Consider the following 19637-nt stretch of genomic DNA (forward strand, 5'->3'; position numbering starts at 1 on the left):
TTCAGTACTAGGCTTTACGTCAAAAGGAAGACGCATAAACTGAGGAAAATATAGAAACAGCAACTAAATAATAAAAGTTCTGAATTGATTATTTCTCATAGATCGAAGTGCTTATTATGAAGTAATCAAGTAATTCCACCACACAACGCACTGGTAATGGGCCATTACGTTTATTTACATGCTGCAAAATATGAGATGCCATCGTCGTTAAATGCTGAATTTACAGTGTCTTGACTGACTGTTAACAGAAGACAGGACACATGGCTTTATCTGTATGCCTATATCCCTACATGCTTTATTTACTTGACTACCAAGCAGTAAGTGGAAAATTTCATCATTCAACATCTACTGACCTAGAGCAACAAATAATCAAGAGAATGAACAGACTCATTAAATTATCAGAATGTTTAAATCACTGAGCAAATAGAAAATGTATGATATAGTAAGAAAACGCTGTAAAATATTATAGTTTACAATAATTATTCACATTCAAAGGCTTTACATCTCAATACATACACAACATGGCCCCTGAACATGACTTCAATCCAAATATGATTCATATATTAGAATTTAAATAACACAAAGTGAACTAGAGGCTAAACAATAGCCATCAAATAACCTTATACAAGAATAAAAATACAAAAACTGTCTCCTATCATTGCATTACTTGCTTCAGATTTTAATAATACATCATCTGTACATCACAGTTCTAGTCAGTTACAAGCCATGTTGAATAATCCATATACAATATAACTGACTGCCCTCCACTTGATTCAAAAATGTTCTGACCGGAGGATCACTCTTTCGCTTGAGCAAGTCCCCCGACTTTAATAGACAGATACAGCAATTTCATCGGTCATTTGGATCAGACATAATCCTTAAACTGGCATCCATTCCACCACAATGACCCGGTGGCCTGGGGCCAGAGGGTCCTACCACCTACACTCCAGTCACACCTCACACAGACGCAGCCGAAGGAAGAGGACCTTTTCAGAGGATCTGAAGGTAATAATATTTCCAAAGTTAAAAGCACTATGATAATACGTATTGCTAAAACAAGCGCACAAATGAAATCAACAGCTTTAATTTCTTTCGGGCCAAACAGAACTTTAAACGTGAGCACTGTCACATTGAAAACTGAGAGCCTAGAAGGTTTTGGGCCAGGTCAGTTTTGCTTTGATTGCTTCTGAAAACAAGTGTGTTGATGTAATGAAAGATTCCTGTTCAGCATGTGGTGGTCAGCACACAAGATATTGTTTTCAAGAGAACATGAGAAGATTATTCCACCAGTTTATGGAATAAGAAAAAACTAAAAAAAAAAAAACTAAAAAATAAAAAAATAAATCCACTGCAAAGAATGTTTTCATGTTCACAAATACCCACCTTTAAAACTTAAACTAGATCCTCAGTGCCAGAGGAAAGATGAGTGGGTAAGGTTGTGCTACAAAACTGATCATGCAGGAAAGAGAACGGAGTTATGGTTAGAAAGTACAAGCAAGTGGTATGTTTTCTGGCCCATAGTAGCTTTGGTAATCGCAATGAACACCAATTCAGACCCATGTCACAGAAACTCTGAATGAGTTTAGTGTATCAGTTACAACTACAGAGTATATTCATTAGAAGAGGGGCATGATTAGAGCTTGTATTTAACATTTTGAATATGATATAAGATAGTGGGATGGGCTCTGGTTCATAGAAGCTAGATTTACATGGTAATATAAGCAGTAAACCAGTCCTTATATTGAAGATAGTCCTAGCAGTACCCAAGCTTGTGCCTCTAAACGGACAAGCTTGCCCTTCTGATTTCTCCTGCAAAAAGTACAAAAAGTGGATGTGCATGGTGGTTGTCTGATCATCATCCATACATGGAAAATGCAATAGAAGCCTCACACAGAGCACAAAGAACAAGCAAAGCAACCCTGAATCCAATGTTGAATTGTTTCCCATGATTCTAGTCAGGAAAACAAACAAGGTTTAGATGCCAGCGTCTCTAAGAGTTTGTTTACATTGCGGTGATGAAGGGCACTAAAGAAGGTGTTACTCTGCTCAGTGATTGGCCATAGAGATAAAGAGGTGTGGCCACAAGAGGAACGCCGCCGCCGCTCCTATAGCCCTGGGTTTTGATGCCTTTGATAGATCTTTCTCCACACTTCTTGGATCTTCTTGCACCACCTGTCTGCATTTCCACTGGGGTCCATCAAATAATAAGTTCGGTTAGGCTAAAAACACAAACAGAAACATTTATAAATAAATGGAAAATGACATGAGTCAAGTTAAACACAAAAGAGGGACATGCATCAACTAGTAAGTCAAAGTAAACATGGACAAACATCTGAACATTTGTATACCGTATGAACAAAGAAGGTTTTGAAGTTCTTAGCCTCAGGACGAAGCTCAAAGGACCAAGGAATCTCTCCTTTTAGAACCTTGTTGACAGGATCCACGTAGTATAGGTGTGGTCCTTCTGTGAGAAGTAACTGTCTCCGTCGAGCAAACAAACCCTAGAACAAGTTGCAGAACGTTTTAACACAAACAAGGTACTGTGGAAAATTAAAGTGAGGAATCGTCGTTCCCTCGACGTGACGGAGAACGTCATTTAAATTATGCAAAACAAGCACAAACCTTTCGTTTGTCAACTGGGCCCATTTTAAGGATCAAATTATTCTCAACAAACTGGTGCCTGTAAACAAAATATTACATCATTTAACAATCTTACACTTGAAGCATGAAGGAAAACTAGATTAGACTATGAAATATTATTGTATGCAATATTAAACCAATACAGGACAGATGTGTTACCAAGGGTTTCCAGTAGTTTGTTTATCCAACAGTAGCCGCTTTTCCTCATCAGTGAACTGCAAATCCAGCTCAAAGGAGTTGTTGTCCAAGTCGTGGATGTACTGCTCAATGTTACTGCTGGACCTCTGTGGCGGCGTTGAATCATGCGGTGACAAGGAGTGCGACGAGCTGGAGGGAGCCACCTGCATGTTGCTGAACTGGCTCAGGAGGTCATCATACTATGGAGAAAAGAGACCAGACTTTACAAAAGACATTACGCAATAATTGTTATGGTTTGATTTGTACAGTTAAGCAGAGTCAAAACAGATTATTGAACACAGTCATTCAGAAAGGCCTATCTCACGTTTCCATAGCAGTCCTCGTCATCCTCAGACATGGCTGGCAGGTACGGCGTAAGCTTGGGGGGAGTTTGTAGATGAAGATCACTCCAGGAGATTGTGTCAAAAAAAGGATGATGCTTTAAAGGGTCATACCCTCCCATCTCCTCACAACCAAGTCGCGTAGAGGGGTCCAGTGACTGTGCAATGAGTATTTAAGAACACATTAAAATACCACAGGGTATGTGTTGAAGCTACCAAAAAGAAATGGGAACAAATTATATCATACCAAAAGCTTTTCAACAAGGTCCTTGGCTTTGGGAAAAAATTTCTCTGGGAATTCATATTCCAACTTTATTATTTTCTGAAAAATTAGATACTCATTTCTGCAATAGAGAGAAAAAGGTGCTTATGAGATTTTTTGTCAAGAAAATGTATGCAGATAAATAAATAAAATGTTTCCTTACCCTGCTCTGAATGGTGGTAAACCAGCCACCAGCTGATAAATAATACATCCCAAAGCCCAAAGGTCGGAGCTTAAAAATAAAATTGTTTTGTTTACTTTCATACTCATGTTACAAAATTAAGAAATGGAAAATTCAGAACACAGCAAAACAAGTACCTTTTGCAGGCAGATTTTTCTGTTAACAGCTCTGGAGATACATACTGTGCTGTTCCAACGAAAGAGTTTGCTCTAGCTGCAAAACGATAACGAGGAGACATTAAGTAGGACCATAAATTACACTGTTTTTTATTTTTAACTCAGCAGATGCAGATGTTGTACCTTGTTTACTATCAGACGATAGCTGCTTTGCCGTTCCAAAATCCGTTATCTGGATGTGCATGTCTTCACTTAGAAGAATATTTTCTGGTTTCAGGTCTCTGAAATAATGAGATTTGTGCAATCTAGTCAAATTCACGCACAGTGATACACAAATAAAAAGGTGTGGGAGAGTCATACCTGTGTATTATGCCTTTTTTGTGCAAGTATTCTAGAGCACTGACTATTTCAGCAGAGTAGAACCTAGTACAAGTCTCATCAAATGAGCCAATTTTGCGGATGTATTTTAAGAGTTCGCCATTTTTAGCATAGCTAAGACCAAAATCTAGAAGTAATGAAGTTAAGGTAAAAACATCTGAAAGATTATGCTATTTCAAAGTAACTTGCAAGTGGCATGTAATTGTCTTGCCTGGTGACATTACAGCATGAGACAGCGCAAGAGTTGAACCATTGATACTCTGGTTCGCTCTGCCTCCATCAACCACAATGTACAAATCGCATATAAAAAGGATACACAATTTCTCCTCATCTTGAAATGTGAAGTAAAGCTTGACAAAGAATGGATGATCTAGATCTGACATCAAATCTCTTTCTCTCTTCACGTACTGGGCCTTCTTCTCCTTCATAATGTGGTGTTTTTCTAAGATCTTAACTGTAAAGAAAGAGAATGTTAGTGTTCACAAACAACTCACTTAACTTCTCAGAAGTAGTAAAATATTTCTCAAAAACATAAGAATTACGTACTTGCATATTCTTTGCTTGTTGCCAGCTCTCTGGCCAGAACAACCTAGCAAACATGAAAAAAAAAAATGTTTTATGTTAGATAGACAATCCACTTTTTAAACTACCAGGGACAAATGACTCACTCAACTTCATTAATCAAAAGAATGTCAGCAAGTAGCAACATATACCTCAGTTACATTAAAATCCAATGTGGAATGTTTGGTACGTACGGTAGAGAATGAGCCTTCTCCGAGTATCTTTCCAAATTTGAAGTCCTCTGGTTTCTTCTTGCGTGGCTGAGGGGTTTGGACAGCTGGTTGTGGTCGAAGGTCTGAGGCCTGGCTGCTGGCAGATGCTCCTACAGCACAGGCCTCCGAAGATGAGCCCTCCATGCTGGGACAGTGGCTACTGCGTGCGCCTGGGATAGCAAGTGGCGAGCAGGAGTCCGAGTTGGTTCTTACCATTGATGGATGCGAGCAGGAACAGATGACAACACTCGACTGAATGGGCACAACATCATACTGAAAGAAGAGAGAGTAATGACAATATTTACAATGTGTTTGAAATGTACAATGTTCTTGGCATGGAGTCAAATAGACAATAAATAAATAAAGAAATAAGAAAACAACCAAGTTTATAATATGAAATCTTACTTCTAGATACAATTTAAAGAAAGAAGGAGAAAGTGTAAACTAAAGAACAAGCAAACAGTTTTGAAGAAGCCGCTTCCTCTGCCTGGTGATCCCACCCTACAGTTAAGGAATTGCCAAATATAAAGGTCACATACTCTCAGTCATTTTAACCGGTACTGTTGTGTAGTACTTTATAATGCTATGAAAGACACGTGGAACTTGGCTGTAAGGTTTGAGATATTGTTAGCTTTGAAATCCAAACCAGTGAATTACAAAAAGCATTGCTAGTAAGGTACATGAACACCCAACAACAAAGCAGCGTCATGTTTTCTATTTCAAAAGTAAGGTGTGGCCATTTAGTTGCCTTCTCGAGACTTGACTTGAAGTTAATTGCCACCAATTCGTGTCCACGTATAGTGTCACTTCATATCAACTGTTAACTTAACTCTGGGTGCCCTGTTCGCGTTTTGACCGATGAACAGTATCTTTTCGGTTACAAACCAAAGCTAAATGTGGCTACTGGAGTATTGTCAAATAAAGCCAGTCATCACTGACAGTCATAAACTTATCACCAACAGCAAATCTTTTAGCATCTGCTAGTCGTATGTAAGCTAACAGTTGGAGCCGCCTGCATGTCACCTTCACTCCATTGTTTTACAGGAAAAAACTACTCTTTCGGGCACATTGCAACAGCAAAAACGTTATGGTTATCACTGGTGTAGTCTTACCAACTGGTGTTAAAGAATAAACTAGATCTCGACTCATCTAAACTAATGGGTCGCCCTGAAGCTAACGCTACACGGAAAATCATTCGAAAGCGCCAACCTGTTTAGCTTTCGTTAGCCAACATGGGGCATTAGCCTAACTACAGTGCGAATGCCTCAATCTTAATAAATAAGTCGTATTATTGTTTTGTTCTGAAGCCTATAAACCAATGTAACTACTCTGAGTCCAAGAAAACAAACGACATTGTTAGAAAAAGAGTGTTACCACAATTCACCAAGCTACTACTGAGTCGTAACGCTAAACGGTCTGAGGCAGCTAGCACTACTCATAAGGAAGGCCCGACCTAACTATTTGTTGTCAAACAGCCATCACATCGTTCTCTATGAACACCGGCTTCGTAGTGTAACTTATGAACAGGATTAATCCCTTACCAGCTGGCTTGTGGCTCTTGCCATGGGAATTTTCCACACGTATTTATTTGGAATAAAATAATCAGAGAAGCTCCAGTAATGGCTGCCTCCGTGCCTTCATTTTCGAGCTGTGACGTCGTTCCACAACAATGTTACCGCAGGACAGCAGTCAGCAACCAGTCCCGCTGTGTCCGCCCCTCTCGCTTTACAACTACTACTTCACTGGAGATTTCAAGTGCTCATTTTGAAGTATTAAGCATACACACTCGGGCATGAGTCTGTTCATATATGTTTCCTCAGAATTTCAAATGACTTTATTTACAGAGACTGAGGAGGTGCAAAAGTTTTATTTTTTTTACGCAAGTTTACCTGACGTTGACAAGGGCATTGAAACCTTTTTTACATACAAAAATACAAATCTATCCCTTGTATAATATCCATGTCTGATTTGATTAGGCAGATTATATGCACTTTTAATACATTTGATACAATGCAGTTAAAATTAAATGGGGAACTTTCAAAGTGAAATTCTAGGCATGACATATGCTCGTCCAGAAGTGAAATGAACAAGTTCAGAAATAGTAAAACCCATAAACAGAAATATGACATTTGTGCATGTATAAATAAGACAGTATCATTGTGATCACAGTATGTCAAGGTTAAGATATAGTATTGTAGTGATGAGGATAGGAATTCATCTGACAAGGTAACATATGCTGTTAGAAGTTAAACTTTGCACTATAAAAAGTTCAAAAACAAAGTGAAATACACGCCCTGATGTTTTAGGTTTACTGTTTTTCTTGTGTTCACTCTGTGTCATCATCGGATTGTTCACCCTCTGCTTCCTCTTCAGGAGTATCATCCTCCCCTGGTGTATCCTCCTCACTTGAGTCATCTTCTAAAGGTGCACTACATAGAGGAACACACAACATACATGAGGTTACTATTGTTAGGTATACTTATCAACACTGTCAGGAAAAAAAGGCCTCATCCAGTATGAATGAACTCACCTTTGTTGTCTATTGAGATTTCTACATTCCACCCCTGAGTCAACATCAAACGGATCTGAAGTAAAATACAATTTTGTTTCAATAGGAACATCTATTTACAGCAGGAGGACTTTACATATATGTTAAACTTACCAAATTCCTCTTCCTGAGGTTTATATGCAATATATTCTTTTTCTACAGTCAATAGCTCCTCCTCAGTTTTGCAAGCGGCGTAACGCTGAAGTAGAACTTTATTTAGCTCCAGAAACACTTTTCCCCACTTGAATTTATTTAATAAAAGAACTGCCAATTCTTCAAATCCTGCAAAACACACAGACATGATGCCATTTATAGAAAAACACACAAACAATTTAAACAGAAGAAGTAAACTGATAAAGCCGCACCCACAATGCAGAAGGTGGCAGCGAAAGCCTCAACACAAGACAGCTTGCAGGGTTTGCCGTAGTTCACAGGATTTGCAGCTACAAGGTATGGCAATAACCTTGGGTGCGTTCCGTTCATTTTGTGAAATGGTGTCTCTTCCAGTTTAGCCCAAGAACAATCAATTACAGCTACTCCATTCTGAGCCACAATTTCTCTGTAAATTAACAAAAAAAGGTGAAAATTTCCAAGTGAAAATGAACATAAAAATAAAAAAGTGTTATTTGCAAAGAATATGACCAACCTGTCTGCTGGCGTCACATATTTGACACCCATTGGGCTGAGAATGAGTCCATTAAATCTCTGATTGAGACGTAGGCTGCGGACAAAACGTTTACGAACCAGTTTTCTGCCTGTGCAGCGTTTGGGGTCACAGTGACCCAGGTCCCACATCGCCAGTGGACATGGTAGTTTCACTTCTGGGGCTTCTGCTCCTTCTTCAGGGTGAACACTTGCTGTTTGGAAAATTGCATTGTTACAACTATGGTGATTCAGGCTCCTGCAGCCTATAGTTTTAAAGCCACATGCAGCTCTTTAGCTATCTAGAGAAAAGGTTTTCTGTTAAAAGTTAAGTCCTGGATTGGACATGATTTAGTGACAGTGTTAGCTGAAGTCAATCCTCATTTAGACCTCATGTAGTTCTGGTTTAGCTCTGATTCATTTCTCACAGGCCACAGTTGTTACAGCTAAGGATTTAGTATTTTCAGAGAGATGGCTCTTTGGATCCAATAAGTTTCAGACCCTAACCAAGGCCGGTAAGACAAGACAAAAATAAATTAAACATAAATAACGACGTGTATAAGAAATCATTACACTAAATTTTTGCTATTGGAAGATTACCTTCAAAAGCAGTGTGCATTTCCTCTGTGAAGGTCTCCAACGATTTCCCCTTCATTTTGTGTCTCTTTTCTTTCCCCATGTTGTCAGAGCGGGTATGTTTACCAGATTTCTTTCTTCCCATATTGTAGGTTTATACTTTCCTAAAATAAAATGCAAGTATGCTTTTCACTTTAACACAGTAGCTAAGTTATAGCTTAGCTAATGCAACTATGATCTCAAATGAATATTTTAAAGCAAAACATTAAAAAAAAATTAGCGAGGAAAAACTATGGCTATATATTGGCCTGCAGGATAAGTTTAGTTGTTTAACCAATCTGTAGTATAGACATATAGGTTAAAATTTGTACCGATATGTTCCCCAGACCATAGCACGCTGTCTAAACGTAAACGCGCATGTGCGTGGATTATTTTGGTCAGGTGACAGATCACGTGACGCTTTGACCAGCAGTCAGGAAATGTGACTCGATTTGGCTTTTGCTTCAACGGTTTGCTTAAAAGGTGGTCATGTTTTGGCGTTACAAAATAACACATCGTTTATTAACACCGTGGTTACTTGGACTATCTTTTATCTGTATGTATACTTTATTGACAAGTATATTCACACGATAGATACAATGACTGAATCAGTTGTCATGGTTTTACAGTGAGCTATGCATATGCTGGAAAAATGAAAATTGTTGAAGAGCCCAACACCTTCGGGTATGTTTCACAATATCATGTTATACACATATGTATTTTCTAACCGATTGCATGGTTTGTTTAGTTTGAACAACCCCTTCATGGCTCAGGCAAACAGACTACAGCCTAGAGCGACACCTTCGCCTGTCTCTGGTGAGAGATGTTGGAGTTAACTTTCTATTATATGATACTGCTTTAACCTACCACCCACTGGCGCTGAACGATGTTGAAGTAACTTGCAATATGCGATACAGCGGTGCAATATCGCGATAACGATATTATTGCGATATTTCATTACGATTTCAACACAATATGTTCCACTCTAATTAAAAACAAATTGGTCGATCTCAGTCTGATGAAAGCTTTAGTGATGTTGCGATATATTGTGGCAACACGGATATTGCATCACCTAATATTGCGATATGTTATATTGTGCAGCCCTACTAATGACCCACCTACCTTCCTACTTATTGTATTCATTGATCATCATTATTATTATTATTCAAGGCCCTCAACATCTTCATCACTTGGCAGGAAAATGCTTCATTCTAATGGAGTCAACGTAAGAATACAAACTACTCTTCTCTCCTACCATGTTTAATTTAAGTCATACGTTTTCCCAAACATATGTGTTGGTGCAAGAACGTTACATGTAACTTGTGCCTCCAGGTACAAATATGAGTTTTGTCCATTTCACAATATCACACAGCACGAGCAGACTTTCAGATGGAATGCCTACAGTGGGATATTGGGGTATGATGCTGTTAAAAAAATCCCCAGTTATTCAAAATGCAAGAGTAGTTATGCATTTGTTTTATTTTACAGGATTTGGCAGGAGTGGGAAATAGACAATAACACATTCACCGGGATGTGGATGAGAGAAGGTGATGCGTGTGGGACAAAGAGCAGGGAAACAAAGGTTATTATCACACTTAACAATATCACATGTTTTATGTCTGAAGTTTTATTTAATAACATGCTTTTCTTTAAGGTGATTCTTGTCTGTAGTTCAAGTAGCAAGCTTGCACAGGTTTCAGAGCCAAGTACTTGTGTGTATTCTTTAACTTTTGAAACTCCACTTGTCTGTCATCCACACTCTCTCCTTGGTAAGACACTTACAATCCTAAAAATCATACCAAGTCATCAGAATCACACTAGTTTTTTAACTCTTCATTTCAAGTGTATCCAACTTTGACTGAGACACTACAAAAAGAATGGGATGAAGCTGAACAAGCCCACTACGAGGAACTTATTACAGACCAGGTGAAATTATAATTCAGTGATCCTTATACAATTCCACTAAGATAAACACTGTTAACATTTTGATCAACAGGGGTACAATAATTTGTTAAGAGACATTTTTGAAGATGCAGGCCTATTTAAGAGTCACAGGGTGAATTTGGACTCACCAAACCCAGTTTCTAATTTAGACACTCAAAACTCTGTAAAAACATGCACTGAGGTATGTTAGTTCTTGCAATATTTCTATTTAAAACATTATTGTACCTTATTTGTAACTTATATAACATATGTACCTTTTAGGATCTTGAAAAACAAAGGAAAGAGATTCAACGATTGCAAGCTCTCCTCACCCTTCACAACATACCGTTCGATCCTCACCAGAGTAAGTTACACCAGTAAACTGACACATTTCAGATTAGAAGATGAATACTTGGTAAAAAAATTGGTGTAATTTTTATATTTTAAGACGCTGAAAATGAACACGAAAGTGAAACAGAAAAAGACAACCATCTAAGAGGAGACACTGGCACCGTCAACCCATTGTAAAAATCTTTAGTGCTAAACTGATGCCAAAAAGAGAAGCTCTATTCACTGGACTGCAGTTTGTAATAGTGGTTTAATTCCAGGACAATGTTTTAACTGTTTTTCCCTTTGACACTAAGACACACATGCACACACACGCACGGTGCCAAATAAAAATTGCAATAAACGTAGTATATAAAAGAAATGTTTGTCAACTCTGCTTTTGGGTGTTTGTAAAGTACAGTTCAAAATTACTTTATTTACATTGTGGTAGGACATTGTTTTATTTCTTATATTCATACACATACAATAATTATAATACTAATAATAATGAAAAATGTATATTCAACAGAACTGTTCCTTTGAATAGCTCCAAATATGAATTGCTTTTAAACTTGAGTATTTTTGAACGTGATGACAGAATAGATCAGACATGGATTACACGATACAGAACACTTTTAACCAAAAAAAATGTTATTTTCTGAAGTCTCAAAGGGCTAAAGCATGTACCCGTATTGATGGATAATTTTTTAGCTGTTGAACAGGACAGGACAATGGCGATGTCTCTTCTGTGCCACATTTCCTCGCAAAAACACTAGAGTCAGTCTATATCAAGTGCCTTCTATGGTGGGTCAGGATAAAAGCTGAATGACTTCCCGAGCTCTGAGTGCCCTCTGCTGGACGGCTGCATCATCTTGCGTTTCTCCAGACTGTTGAACTAAAGCCATGGCCTTCTGGACGGAGGTGTCCTTTGCTGCTCCGCGAAGACCCTCCAAGTACTCCAGCAGCACAGCAAACTTGTCCTTTGAAACCTGATGAAACATACATTGTTGTTGACATTTGATGAATGGGCTTCATTGTTGACTTAATTATTTGGATTTCAAAATCTTTAAAATGGAACAACAGAAAACAAGACAATACATTCATTTGTATCAATATACTAATAGTTTTATATAAGCATTATAAAGAATAGGAAAAAAATGTCTAAAATAATTTGCCTGGACAAACAAAAGTTTCAGCAACAAGTGGTCATTAATGAGGTCAGCAGAGTACCTCAATGGATTTTCTCTATTATGCACAGGCATAACGATCAGATATTCTTCATTGTCCGTAGAGTTCAGGGCCCCTCGTGACTGGAATAACCTTCCAGCTCACAACATTCACCCAGGCTTCCTGGTGTTCCCTAAATAATTATCCCTAAATAATTATCATAAATATTCCAAGATGACAGGATTCATCGGGCTCACATTGCGAAAGAGGTTCCTGGCGAACACTTTGTACAGTGGGCCGACTTTCTTATTAAAAAAATCTGGCCAGTGTAATTGGATCATAACAGAAGCTTATTGAAACTGCTTCAATGACTGCATGCTGTAGTCAAAGATAAAGATGAGTGTTTGAGCGTGCCTACAATATTGTTAAACTCCCTTAATTATTTACCGTATACTTTGGTGGCACGGTAGTACAGCAGTTAGCGCTCCTGCTTCGGAGCTAGAAGGTCCAGGGTTCGATTCCCACCAGGGACAGGGCCTTTCTGTATATACTTCTGTGTTCTGTCTGTATGTTCTCCCCATGTCTGTGTAAGTTTCCTCCGGGTACTCCGGTTTCCCCTACCACTAAAAACATGTACAATAGGCAAGGATGAATGAGAGTTTGTTTGAGAGTGTGCATGGGGGACGACGGATGGAAATTAGCCCATGGCTACAATCCGGTGTGGCTTGTTTACATGCATGAGACCCATGTATCTTCATTAACATGTACTGTCCCAACCAAATAAATCAAAAATACTCTATGCACTATGCACATTAGTTGATGCAGCCTTAGACAGAAAGCTAAAGCTATAAACGTAACCTCTGAAACTCCTGTTTCTAACTTGAGTTCATTACCTTTTCTAAGTCGAACATGTGCTGCAGTAACCACGTCTGTCTGGTCTTCTGGAACTTCCACTCGCCCCTGTTTTCAGCCCAGCTGAAAAGTTAAAACCACAAAAGGTTATTTGTACTGTTTGACACAAAGCCTTTAAAGACAATAGTCATGTTTATTCTCTGTTTATTCACTGTTATTACATTATTACTGCCATAAGAAGAGTGGTTTCTTTGATTTGTAATAACTCATTCATTCTTCTACGTACCGGCATTTTAAGTGTAGCTTACAGTATTTGATATTATGTACTTCAGTACTTTGGGCCTGTTGCTACTCTCCTACTCTCTTACCAGGTGAGATAGTCCAGAGCCATTTGCGCAGCAGTGGGTCCATCCGAGTCCGTTTTGGACTCCGTCTCCCCCTCCTCCCTCAGCCTCTTCCTCTCTTCTTTCTTAAGGATCTTCTTCATCTTCCTCTCCAGCACTCTCCTCTCCTCAGGGCTCAAGTCCTCCTCTCCCTCGAGCACAATCTCCTCTGGGGCATTGGGTGGATCTGAAACCTGTCAAACCAAAGTAAAACAAAGTAAGTTATCAAGATTAACAGACCTTCCTGTTCAGTCTTATCTTAGGTGATTTATTCAAAAGGATTTGTTTCTGGCTTAATGCTATTTATGCATGCACAATAACATTTGCACAATAACATTTACTAGCAAACCTTTAGTTGTTTGTGCTACAGACAAATGCTTTGGTTGGATCATTTCCTGTCGCTTAGCCCTTCTAAATAGAGATTTCCTGTGTTTACATGATGCATTTCTGTGTGGGTTTAAAACAAACTGGTGTCCAAGATGTAATATAATTTCATAATTATGCGATTTCATAATCAATGTTCTCATTAGGGAAAAGGGAACCAAATCCCACTACTACTTATTTTTGTACAACTAAATAAATCTGATGTTTGCATGCATACTTCTATATGTCTATGAAAGCCGTTTCAACGGTAAAAATTTGCAAAAAAAGTGAACAGCACAGTGAAGGCAATTTATAGGCTCTCAGGGGAAGAACAAGGGACACAGTATGCTCTCATGTAACAGCTCTTGGTGTGTGGAGTGATGAAGAAAGTGGGAGGGAAATCGGTCTGATCACGCGTCCTTAAAGTCATTCTGAAAGTATTCTGCCCACCAAAATAAAGACACCACTGCACTGAGAAGCAGAATCCAACCAACAAGCATTGTTCTCAGTGATTTGGTTTGGGAGAGATACAGTTAGCATTGCATCGCCGTTACAGTAGCTCTGAAGAGTGTCAGCAAGACGCTAGGCAGAAAATGGTAAGTGGAAACATATGTTTTCTTGAACAGACGGTTTCTCAAAGGAGACAAAGTAGCTGCTCTAAGTTTTTCATACAAAAGCAAAGAGTGAAGTGAATTATCAAAGAAGGAAATGCTTGATTTTTTAAGATATGCTTCAGAGAAAGTCAGTACCACGAAAAATAGCAAGCCTGCACTTCTCTTCCTCTTTATCTGGCAAAAGTATCTGAGAATGTCAAGAGCGACTGATATACTTGCAAAAGGCACATGGCACAAAGTCGATTTCAACAACTGTGTAGCCAAAAACTACTATTAGAATATCTTTTAAATAACCACTGTTGTAACTTTATCTGCTACTGTACCATCACTCACATGAACAAACCTACCCATGAAATATATTAAAGGTGCTCTTTATATACTTGAGAACCAAATTATTTGTTGATTTTTAAAAAGAAAAGTGTATTGTGATGATTGAGGCATGTTGTGAATAGAGAATCCAAAATTTACACAATAAAGAAGTTATTTTTAGGAGAAGCACTTACGGCATGCCTCATAGAAAGTGCTTGGCTTGTACACAGCTATGCTTTGTGAACTAACTGCAGTCTCTACTTCCAGTCGTTTCCACCCACCGACCCACTGCCTGCAGACGGAAACACTCGCCCCACAAAATTTATCTCCAGCTACACCTTCATTGACAACTCCACTCAAAACCCCAACTCCACCTTCGCGCGGACCTCGGATCCTTTGGACCAAATTTCAGCGAACGACATTACCTCCACAGCCAATTTTGTTTATAGCTTCCTGTCTGCGGTTGGTTTTGCCGCGGCTTGCTTTCTTCTCTACGCTTTTGTGCTGGCGTTCAGAGCTCAGAGGAGGGTGGCCTGGCTGGACTGTCTACTTTGGGCTTTCAGTGGCTTACAGTTACTTCTACTGCTGCTGTCCCTTTATGCAGTAAGTCACAGGCCGCACTACCTCAGGACCACAGGGCTGGGATGTGCTGCCCTTTCTTTTACAATAAACGCAGTATTCATCAGTAGTTTATTAGTCCTTGTGCTCCTGGCGTATGTCCTTTGCTTGGATCCGCCATCGCACGTGTTATTGAGAAGGCCAAGAGTCTGTGCAACTTTAGTTATACTTTCTTCTCTGCTCATATCAGTAATGTTGGCTGGCATTGGTGGACCTAGAGAAGAGGAGGGAGGATGCTTTATGGATCCGGTGTGCCTCCCATATGCAGTGGCTAAACTCTTACTAGCATTTTTAGTCCCATTTCTGATCCAGTCCACTCTCCTTATCGCAGGCTGCATGAGACAATGGAAGACTAAAGGACGTTTTCTATCGGGATCCGAGGAGGGCCCGGTGTTTGTTACCGTTTCTTTAATGCTATTCATTTGTGGCTTTTTCTACAGTGTGGCGCTGATGAGAGCTGCACTGTTACAGAAAGAAAACAGATTAAGCTACAAAGAAAAAGCTTTTCTGAATGTGTCTGAGTTTGTGTTGTTTTCAGGGAGTAGCGTCAGTTTGATACTGGTGCTGCTGCTGCACAGGCAAAGCCGAGAAACGCTCAGAACAGTAATGAGGCAACTGAGGGACTGCTGCAAGAGGCCGGGACAAGCACAGCCCAACATCATAGCGCCGCAGATAGAGATCTCAGACACACTGCAAGACATTGAACCATGAATGAAATAAGATACATTTGAAGCAGAGCATTTTTCCCCCAGTAGTTCCTTTAAATAACCTGAAAAACACTTTTATTTTAATTCATTGGGATAAATTCTCTTTATGAGGTACTACATAAGAGTAATAATGTTTCAAAAAGTTGCACTTGAAATGAAACGTTTATCATACTACTTGACATGCACCTCCAATATTGATATTTTTCAATCACTCGACATTACTAGGAAAATGTACGCTATTAAGCAGTGTTGGGGAGTAACTATTTGAGAGTATTTAGAATACAATTACTTTCCAAATATCAAGGCAATACATCCCAGTACTGAATCATTACATTTAAGCTCCATATTGCACATTATCAAGAAATCACTTTTAATGTTGATCTGTTTTTCCTCTTAAAATAAAGATTTAAAACGCCTTATGCCACAGTTCATACAAACACTGCACATGTGTCACATGATGCTGCATCTGCTCCATTCGCCAAGAGAGTTTATGAGTTCCTAATTAATGGTAAGTGAGTTTATAACAGGTGTTCCAACAATCGTAGTTTTCATTTTTGTAATTATACTCCATATTTATACATAAATATAATGACAATCAATGTGAAAGTATTCAAAAAGTATTTAGAATACAGTACTCTGATTAGACAAAGGCAGTACGTTACAAAATACATTTGAAGGCAAGTATTCTCCCCAACACTGCGTATAAGCATTGTAGTCACTTTGTACAAAGCCTAAATGCCACAGAGATGGAAATGCTGCTAATGGAATAGTCAAACTGGTTACATTTGCAGGTGCAGCTGGACCGTGGAGCTAAATGAAGTATTCTTTCTGGGAATAATTTGCATAAGGAAAAAAAAGAAAGCGCATTGGATTACAGATTGTGTGCAGGCAAAGCCACACGTGGCAAATTAAGTGAAGTCACTCTTTGTGCAGAACACTGTCAGATTAGGACAAATTGCCGTTTTGACTGTCTCATTATTGTAAAACCTAATGAATAAGGTGGCAATAATCTGTAATCTGTATTTGTAATCTGTATTACTGTAAGAATGTCTATTGGCTGTCAGTATACTGTCATACTTGTGTAAAATTGATTATTCTTCAAAGTTTCAGTCCAATTACAACGTTACAGTTCAAGCATTAAGTTAATTTGTTGTACATTTTACTGCATATGAACAAGACAGTTTGGATGATTTCAATAAAAAAAACGATTCAACAAAATAAAAATGAAGACCGTTGATTTATTTTTAGATATGTCTTCTGTGCTATTCCTGCTCATACTCACAACTAACTCAGAATAACTAGGATCATGGAATTATTAGGACTTTAGGAGCAAATATTCTGGTGCAAATATCCTGGAAATATTTACATTTCCTCTTTTTAAACTGCATCGACAACAGTTTTATCAACCATTTATCAACAAAATGGTCCCTTTTTCATACGGCCCTTATATGCAACAACAGCACTTATACATGAAAATGTTCAGTTTGTGAATTACATCTATACAGTCTGAACTATGTTTTACTAATAATGGTGTCAAGGAAAACAATTTCACAATCCCTCCATATCTCCACAATCTATCCAAAGATCCTCATCAAAAACAACATATTATTTTTATCATGTCCAGTGCATACTGTACACTATCTTCATACTGTGTTTCCTAATGGCCTCATTGGTAAAGGGTCACACATTTCTACTTGATCTTAGGTGACAGTCTTCAATTTAAAGGGCTTCCCAGAAAAAGCAGCACGCTCATGCACTTGTACATCTGAGTATTTTTCTTGAAATTAAGGAGTGCTGTGTAGCAAACATCATTTGGTTCTTATGCGTTCGTCTGTTTGTGTTGTCTTTAGCGGTGGCTCGGGTGTAACATGCAGATTCTAACTGAATAGAGTTCTTCATTACAAGAGAATCAAACTTGACATGGTAGACAGAAAGCTCAAAGGATGATATTTGGACTGCATTTTCTGCCAGCTACCAAATTTAAGGTGAGCCTGCGATCTATGTATATGGATGTCCAAGGGCAGGGCAGAAAATGCTTCTTTATTAAGTATGTGCATAAAGAATAGAAAAATAATTCTTCATCAACACTTAAAAGTGACAGAATATAAAAGTATTGAAAACATAAGTGAACCTTACCTCTGCTGGTTCTGGATTTTTCTTTTTAATCTTTTTGTGCTTTTTATTCTTTTGAATTTCATCCTTTGCTTTGACTAGTGCACTGGAGATCTCTGAGTTAACCTGCTGAAGAAAGTGTAAAGGAAGAGTCAGTATAAACTGCGTGGTTTGCAATTTGTTGAAGTTAAAACAACCATTTACCTCCAGCTTGTCCTTTTTTCTTTTCTTTTTAGCCTCATGGTCAGGGTTGGAGTCACCAGGAGGATCATTTACAGCCAATTTTCTTCGTTTCGGTTGTAAATCGGGGTTTGCCTGTTTATTATTTGTCATTACAGAGGACTGCAAACAAAAGCCAAACACGAAACAGTGATCAAATCTTTCCAGCACAACATAAACAAAGTGTAAAAACACAAGAGGGTGGTATCAATGGAAATATCTACATACATATCTGTATCTAATAAAACTGCAATACAAAGCGAACACATTTATATAACAAAATGATTCCTGTAACTTACTTAGATGAGTAATAAACACAATCAAGCGTGGTGAACAACCATGGACGACGCGTGACAACTCGGATGTGCAGTTGTTTTTACTGACCGACCAGAAACACGCACTCAGCCACCGCACCCTCTCAAAAATAATACTTTCTTCTAGTTTGTAGCGTTTTTATACAAATATAATATGTGGGAAGAATAACATTTAAATAATTTACTCAGTCAGATGAAATAATCTTAGCGGAACCTTTAAAAAAAATAACGTGTTTCTCTTCGGTGTAAACATGTGGTTGCACGGCAGATAGTTACATGACCTGTCCAAGGAAGGATGGTTTTATAAACAGTGTTTTGCCCTGCACCTTATTTCTTGTCCAGTACTCGTCTCCGTGAAGATGTCTCGGTCAATCGGAAGAGTATTGAGGCGATTGGCTCGGGTCCCTTTGAACAGAGGAATCTTCCAGTACAACACCACGACCGTGAGGTAAGTCGCCTGTCACGTTAGTCTGTGTGTTGGCAAGGACAGAGGAACTGTTTATCACATCAAAACTGAAAGCATTGTAATATGTGTGAGTTGAGCCTCTTTGTAAACACTATATCCCAATTCAGTTTTGTTATGATCTGCTTTTATAATATAATCCCTAGGTGGAGCAATGAGTCACTTCAAAAGAAAGAAAAAAAAAAAAACTCCCCTCACACCAAAACCATATCTAATATAGGTGTAAACTATGTCTATATCAGAAAAGACTTAACTTAAAAAGCTTTAGTAGCTGAATACATCTCTGCTGTCTTCTATTACTAGAGTATCACCTGAAAGAACCCCAAGTATCACCAGGAGTTCATATGTACCACAGTTTGAGAACCACTGTACTAGACTCAGAATATGTGGTGGCATTAGTTTCCAGTCATTTCTTGCATAGTTGGCCAATAAATAGTCTGTGGTTGTCATCCAGTGGTAGTGTAAAGCAGTGTTAATTTCGTCGACCAAAATGTAGTCTTAATTTTAGTCAAAGTGTTATTTTTGACGACTAAAACTAAATTAAATGTTGTTCATGAGACTAAAACTATGACTAAAATGTCCAGATATTTTAG

At 38.5% G+C, this 19637-nt stretch overlaps 4 protein-coding genes across 6 annotated transcripts; 1 reads left to right on the forward strand and 3 right to left on the reverse strand.

Annotated features, from left to right (window-relative positions):
- Nucleotides 1-154: 154 nt before the first annotated feature.
- Nucleotides 155-6566, reverse strand: pdpk1b (3-phosphoinositide dependent protein kinase 1b). The gene is made up of 14 exons (XM_079576920.1): nt 6410-6566; nt 4851-5141; nt 4642-4684; nt 4412-4549; nt 4078-4222; nt 3901-3998; nt 3739-3814; nt 3584-3652; nt 3406-3502; nt 3143-3316; nt 2800-3017; nt 2623-2680; nt 2349-2501; nt 155-2219 (listed from the first exon to the last, which is right to left on the reverse strand). The coding sequence occupies exons 1-14, from the start codon at nt 6431-6433 to the stop codon at nt 2106-2108; spliced, it is 1698 nt and encodes a 565-aa protein (XP_079433046.1). The 5' UTR covers nt 6434-6566; the 3' UTR covers nt 155-2105.
- A 313-nt stretch (nt 6567-6879) lies between these two features.
- On the reverse strand, nt 6880-9054 carry tsr3 (TSR3 ribosome maturation factor). The gene is made up of 6 exons (XM_079576921.1): nt 8659-9054; nt 8063-8273; nt 7782-7975; nt 7531-7698; nt 7399-7453; nt 6880-7297 (listed from the first exon to the last, which is right to left on the reverse strand). Exons 1-6 carry the CDS (start codon nt 8777-8779, stop codon nt 7195-7197), a joined length of 852 nt encoding a protein of 283 aa, XP_079433047.1. The 5' UTR covers nt 8780-9054; the 3' UTR covers nt 6880-7194.
- A 33-nt stretch (nt 9055-9087) lies between these two features.
- On the forward strand, nt 9088-11484 carry gnptg (N-acetylglucosamine-1-phosphate transferase subunit gamma). Its single transcript, XM_079577909.1, has 11 exons — nt 9088-9229; nt 9303-9357; nt 9422-9489; nt 9844-9898; nt 10006-10089; nt 10162-10255; nt 10328-10442; nt 10517-10599; nt 10670-10798; nt 10879-10960; nt 11045-11484. Exons 1-11 carry the CDS (start codon nt 9163-9165, stop codon nt 11122-11124), a joined length of 912 nt encoding a protein of 303 aa, XP_079434035.1. The 5' UTR covers nt 9088-9162; the 3' UTR covers nt 11125-11484.
- Nucleotides 11485-11525: 41 nt separating this feature from the next.
- On the reverse strand, nt 11526-19041 carry chlsn (cholesin). Of its 3 annotated transcripts, none has more exons than XM_079577911.1 (6): nt 18908-19041; nt 18253-18390; nt 18073-18177; nt 13311-13519; nt 12984-13065; nt 11526-11912 (listed from the first exon to the last, which is right to left on the reverse strand). In XM_079577911.1, the coding sequence occupies exons 2-6, from the start codon at nt 18379-18381 to the stop codon at nt 11733-11735; spliced, it is 705 nt and encodes a 234-aa protein (XP_079434037.1). In that variant the 5' UTR covers nt 18382-18390; nt 18908-19041; the 3' UTR covers nt 11526-11732. The 3 variants fall into 3 exon arrangements, with proteins under 3 accessions (XP_079434037.1, XP_079434038.1, XP_079434036.1); XM_079577912.1 differs by lacking the exon at nt 18908-19041 and adding an exon at nt 18567-18630 and having other exon boundaries at nt 18073-18174; XM_079577910.1 differs by lacking the exon at nt 18908-19041 and adding an exon at nt 18567-18630.
- Between the last annotated feature and the right edge of the window lie 596 nt (nt 19042-19637).

The sequence above is a fragment of the Gobius niger genome, assembly GCF_951799975.1.
Source record: "Gobius niger genome assembly, chromosome: 19".
NCBI lineage: Eukaryota > Metazoa > Chordata > Actinopteri > Gobiiformes > Gobiidae > Gobius > Gobius niger.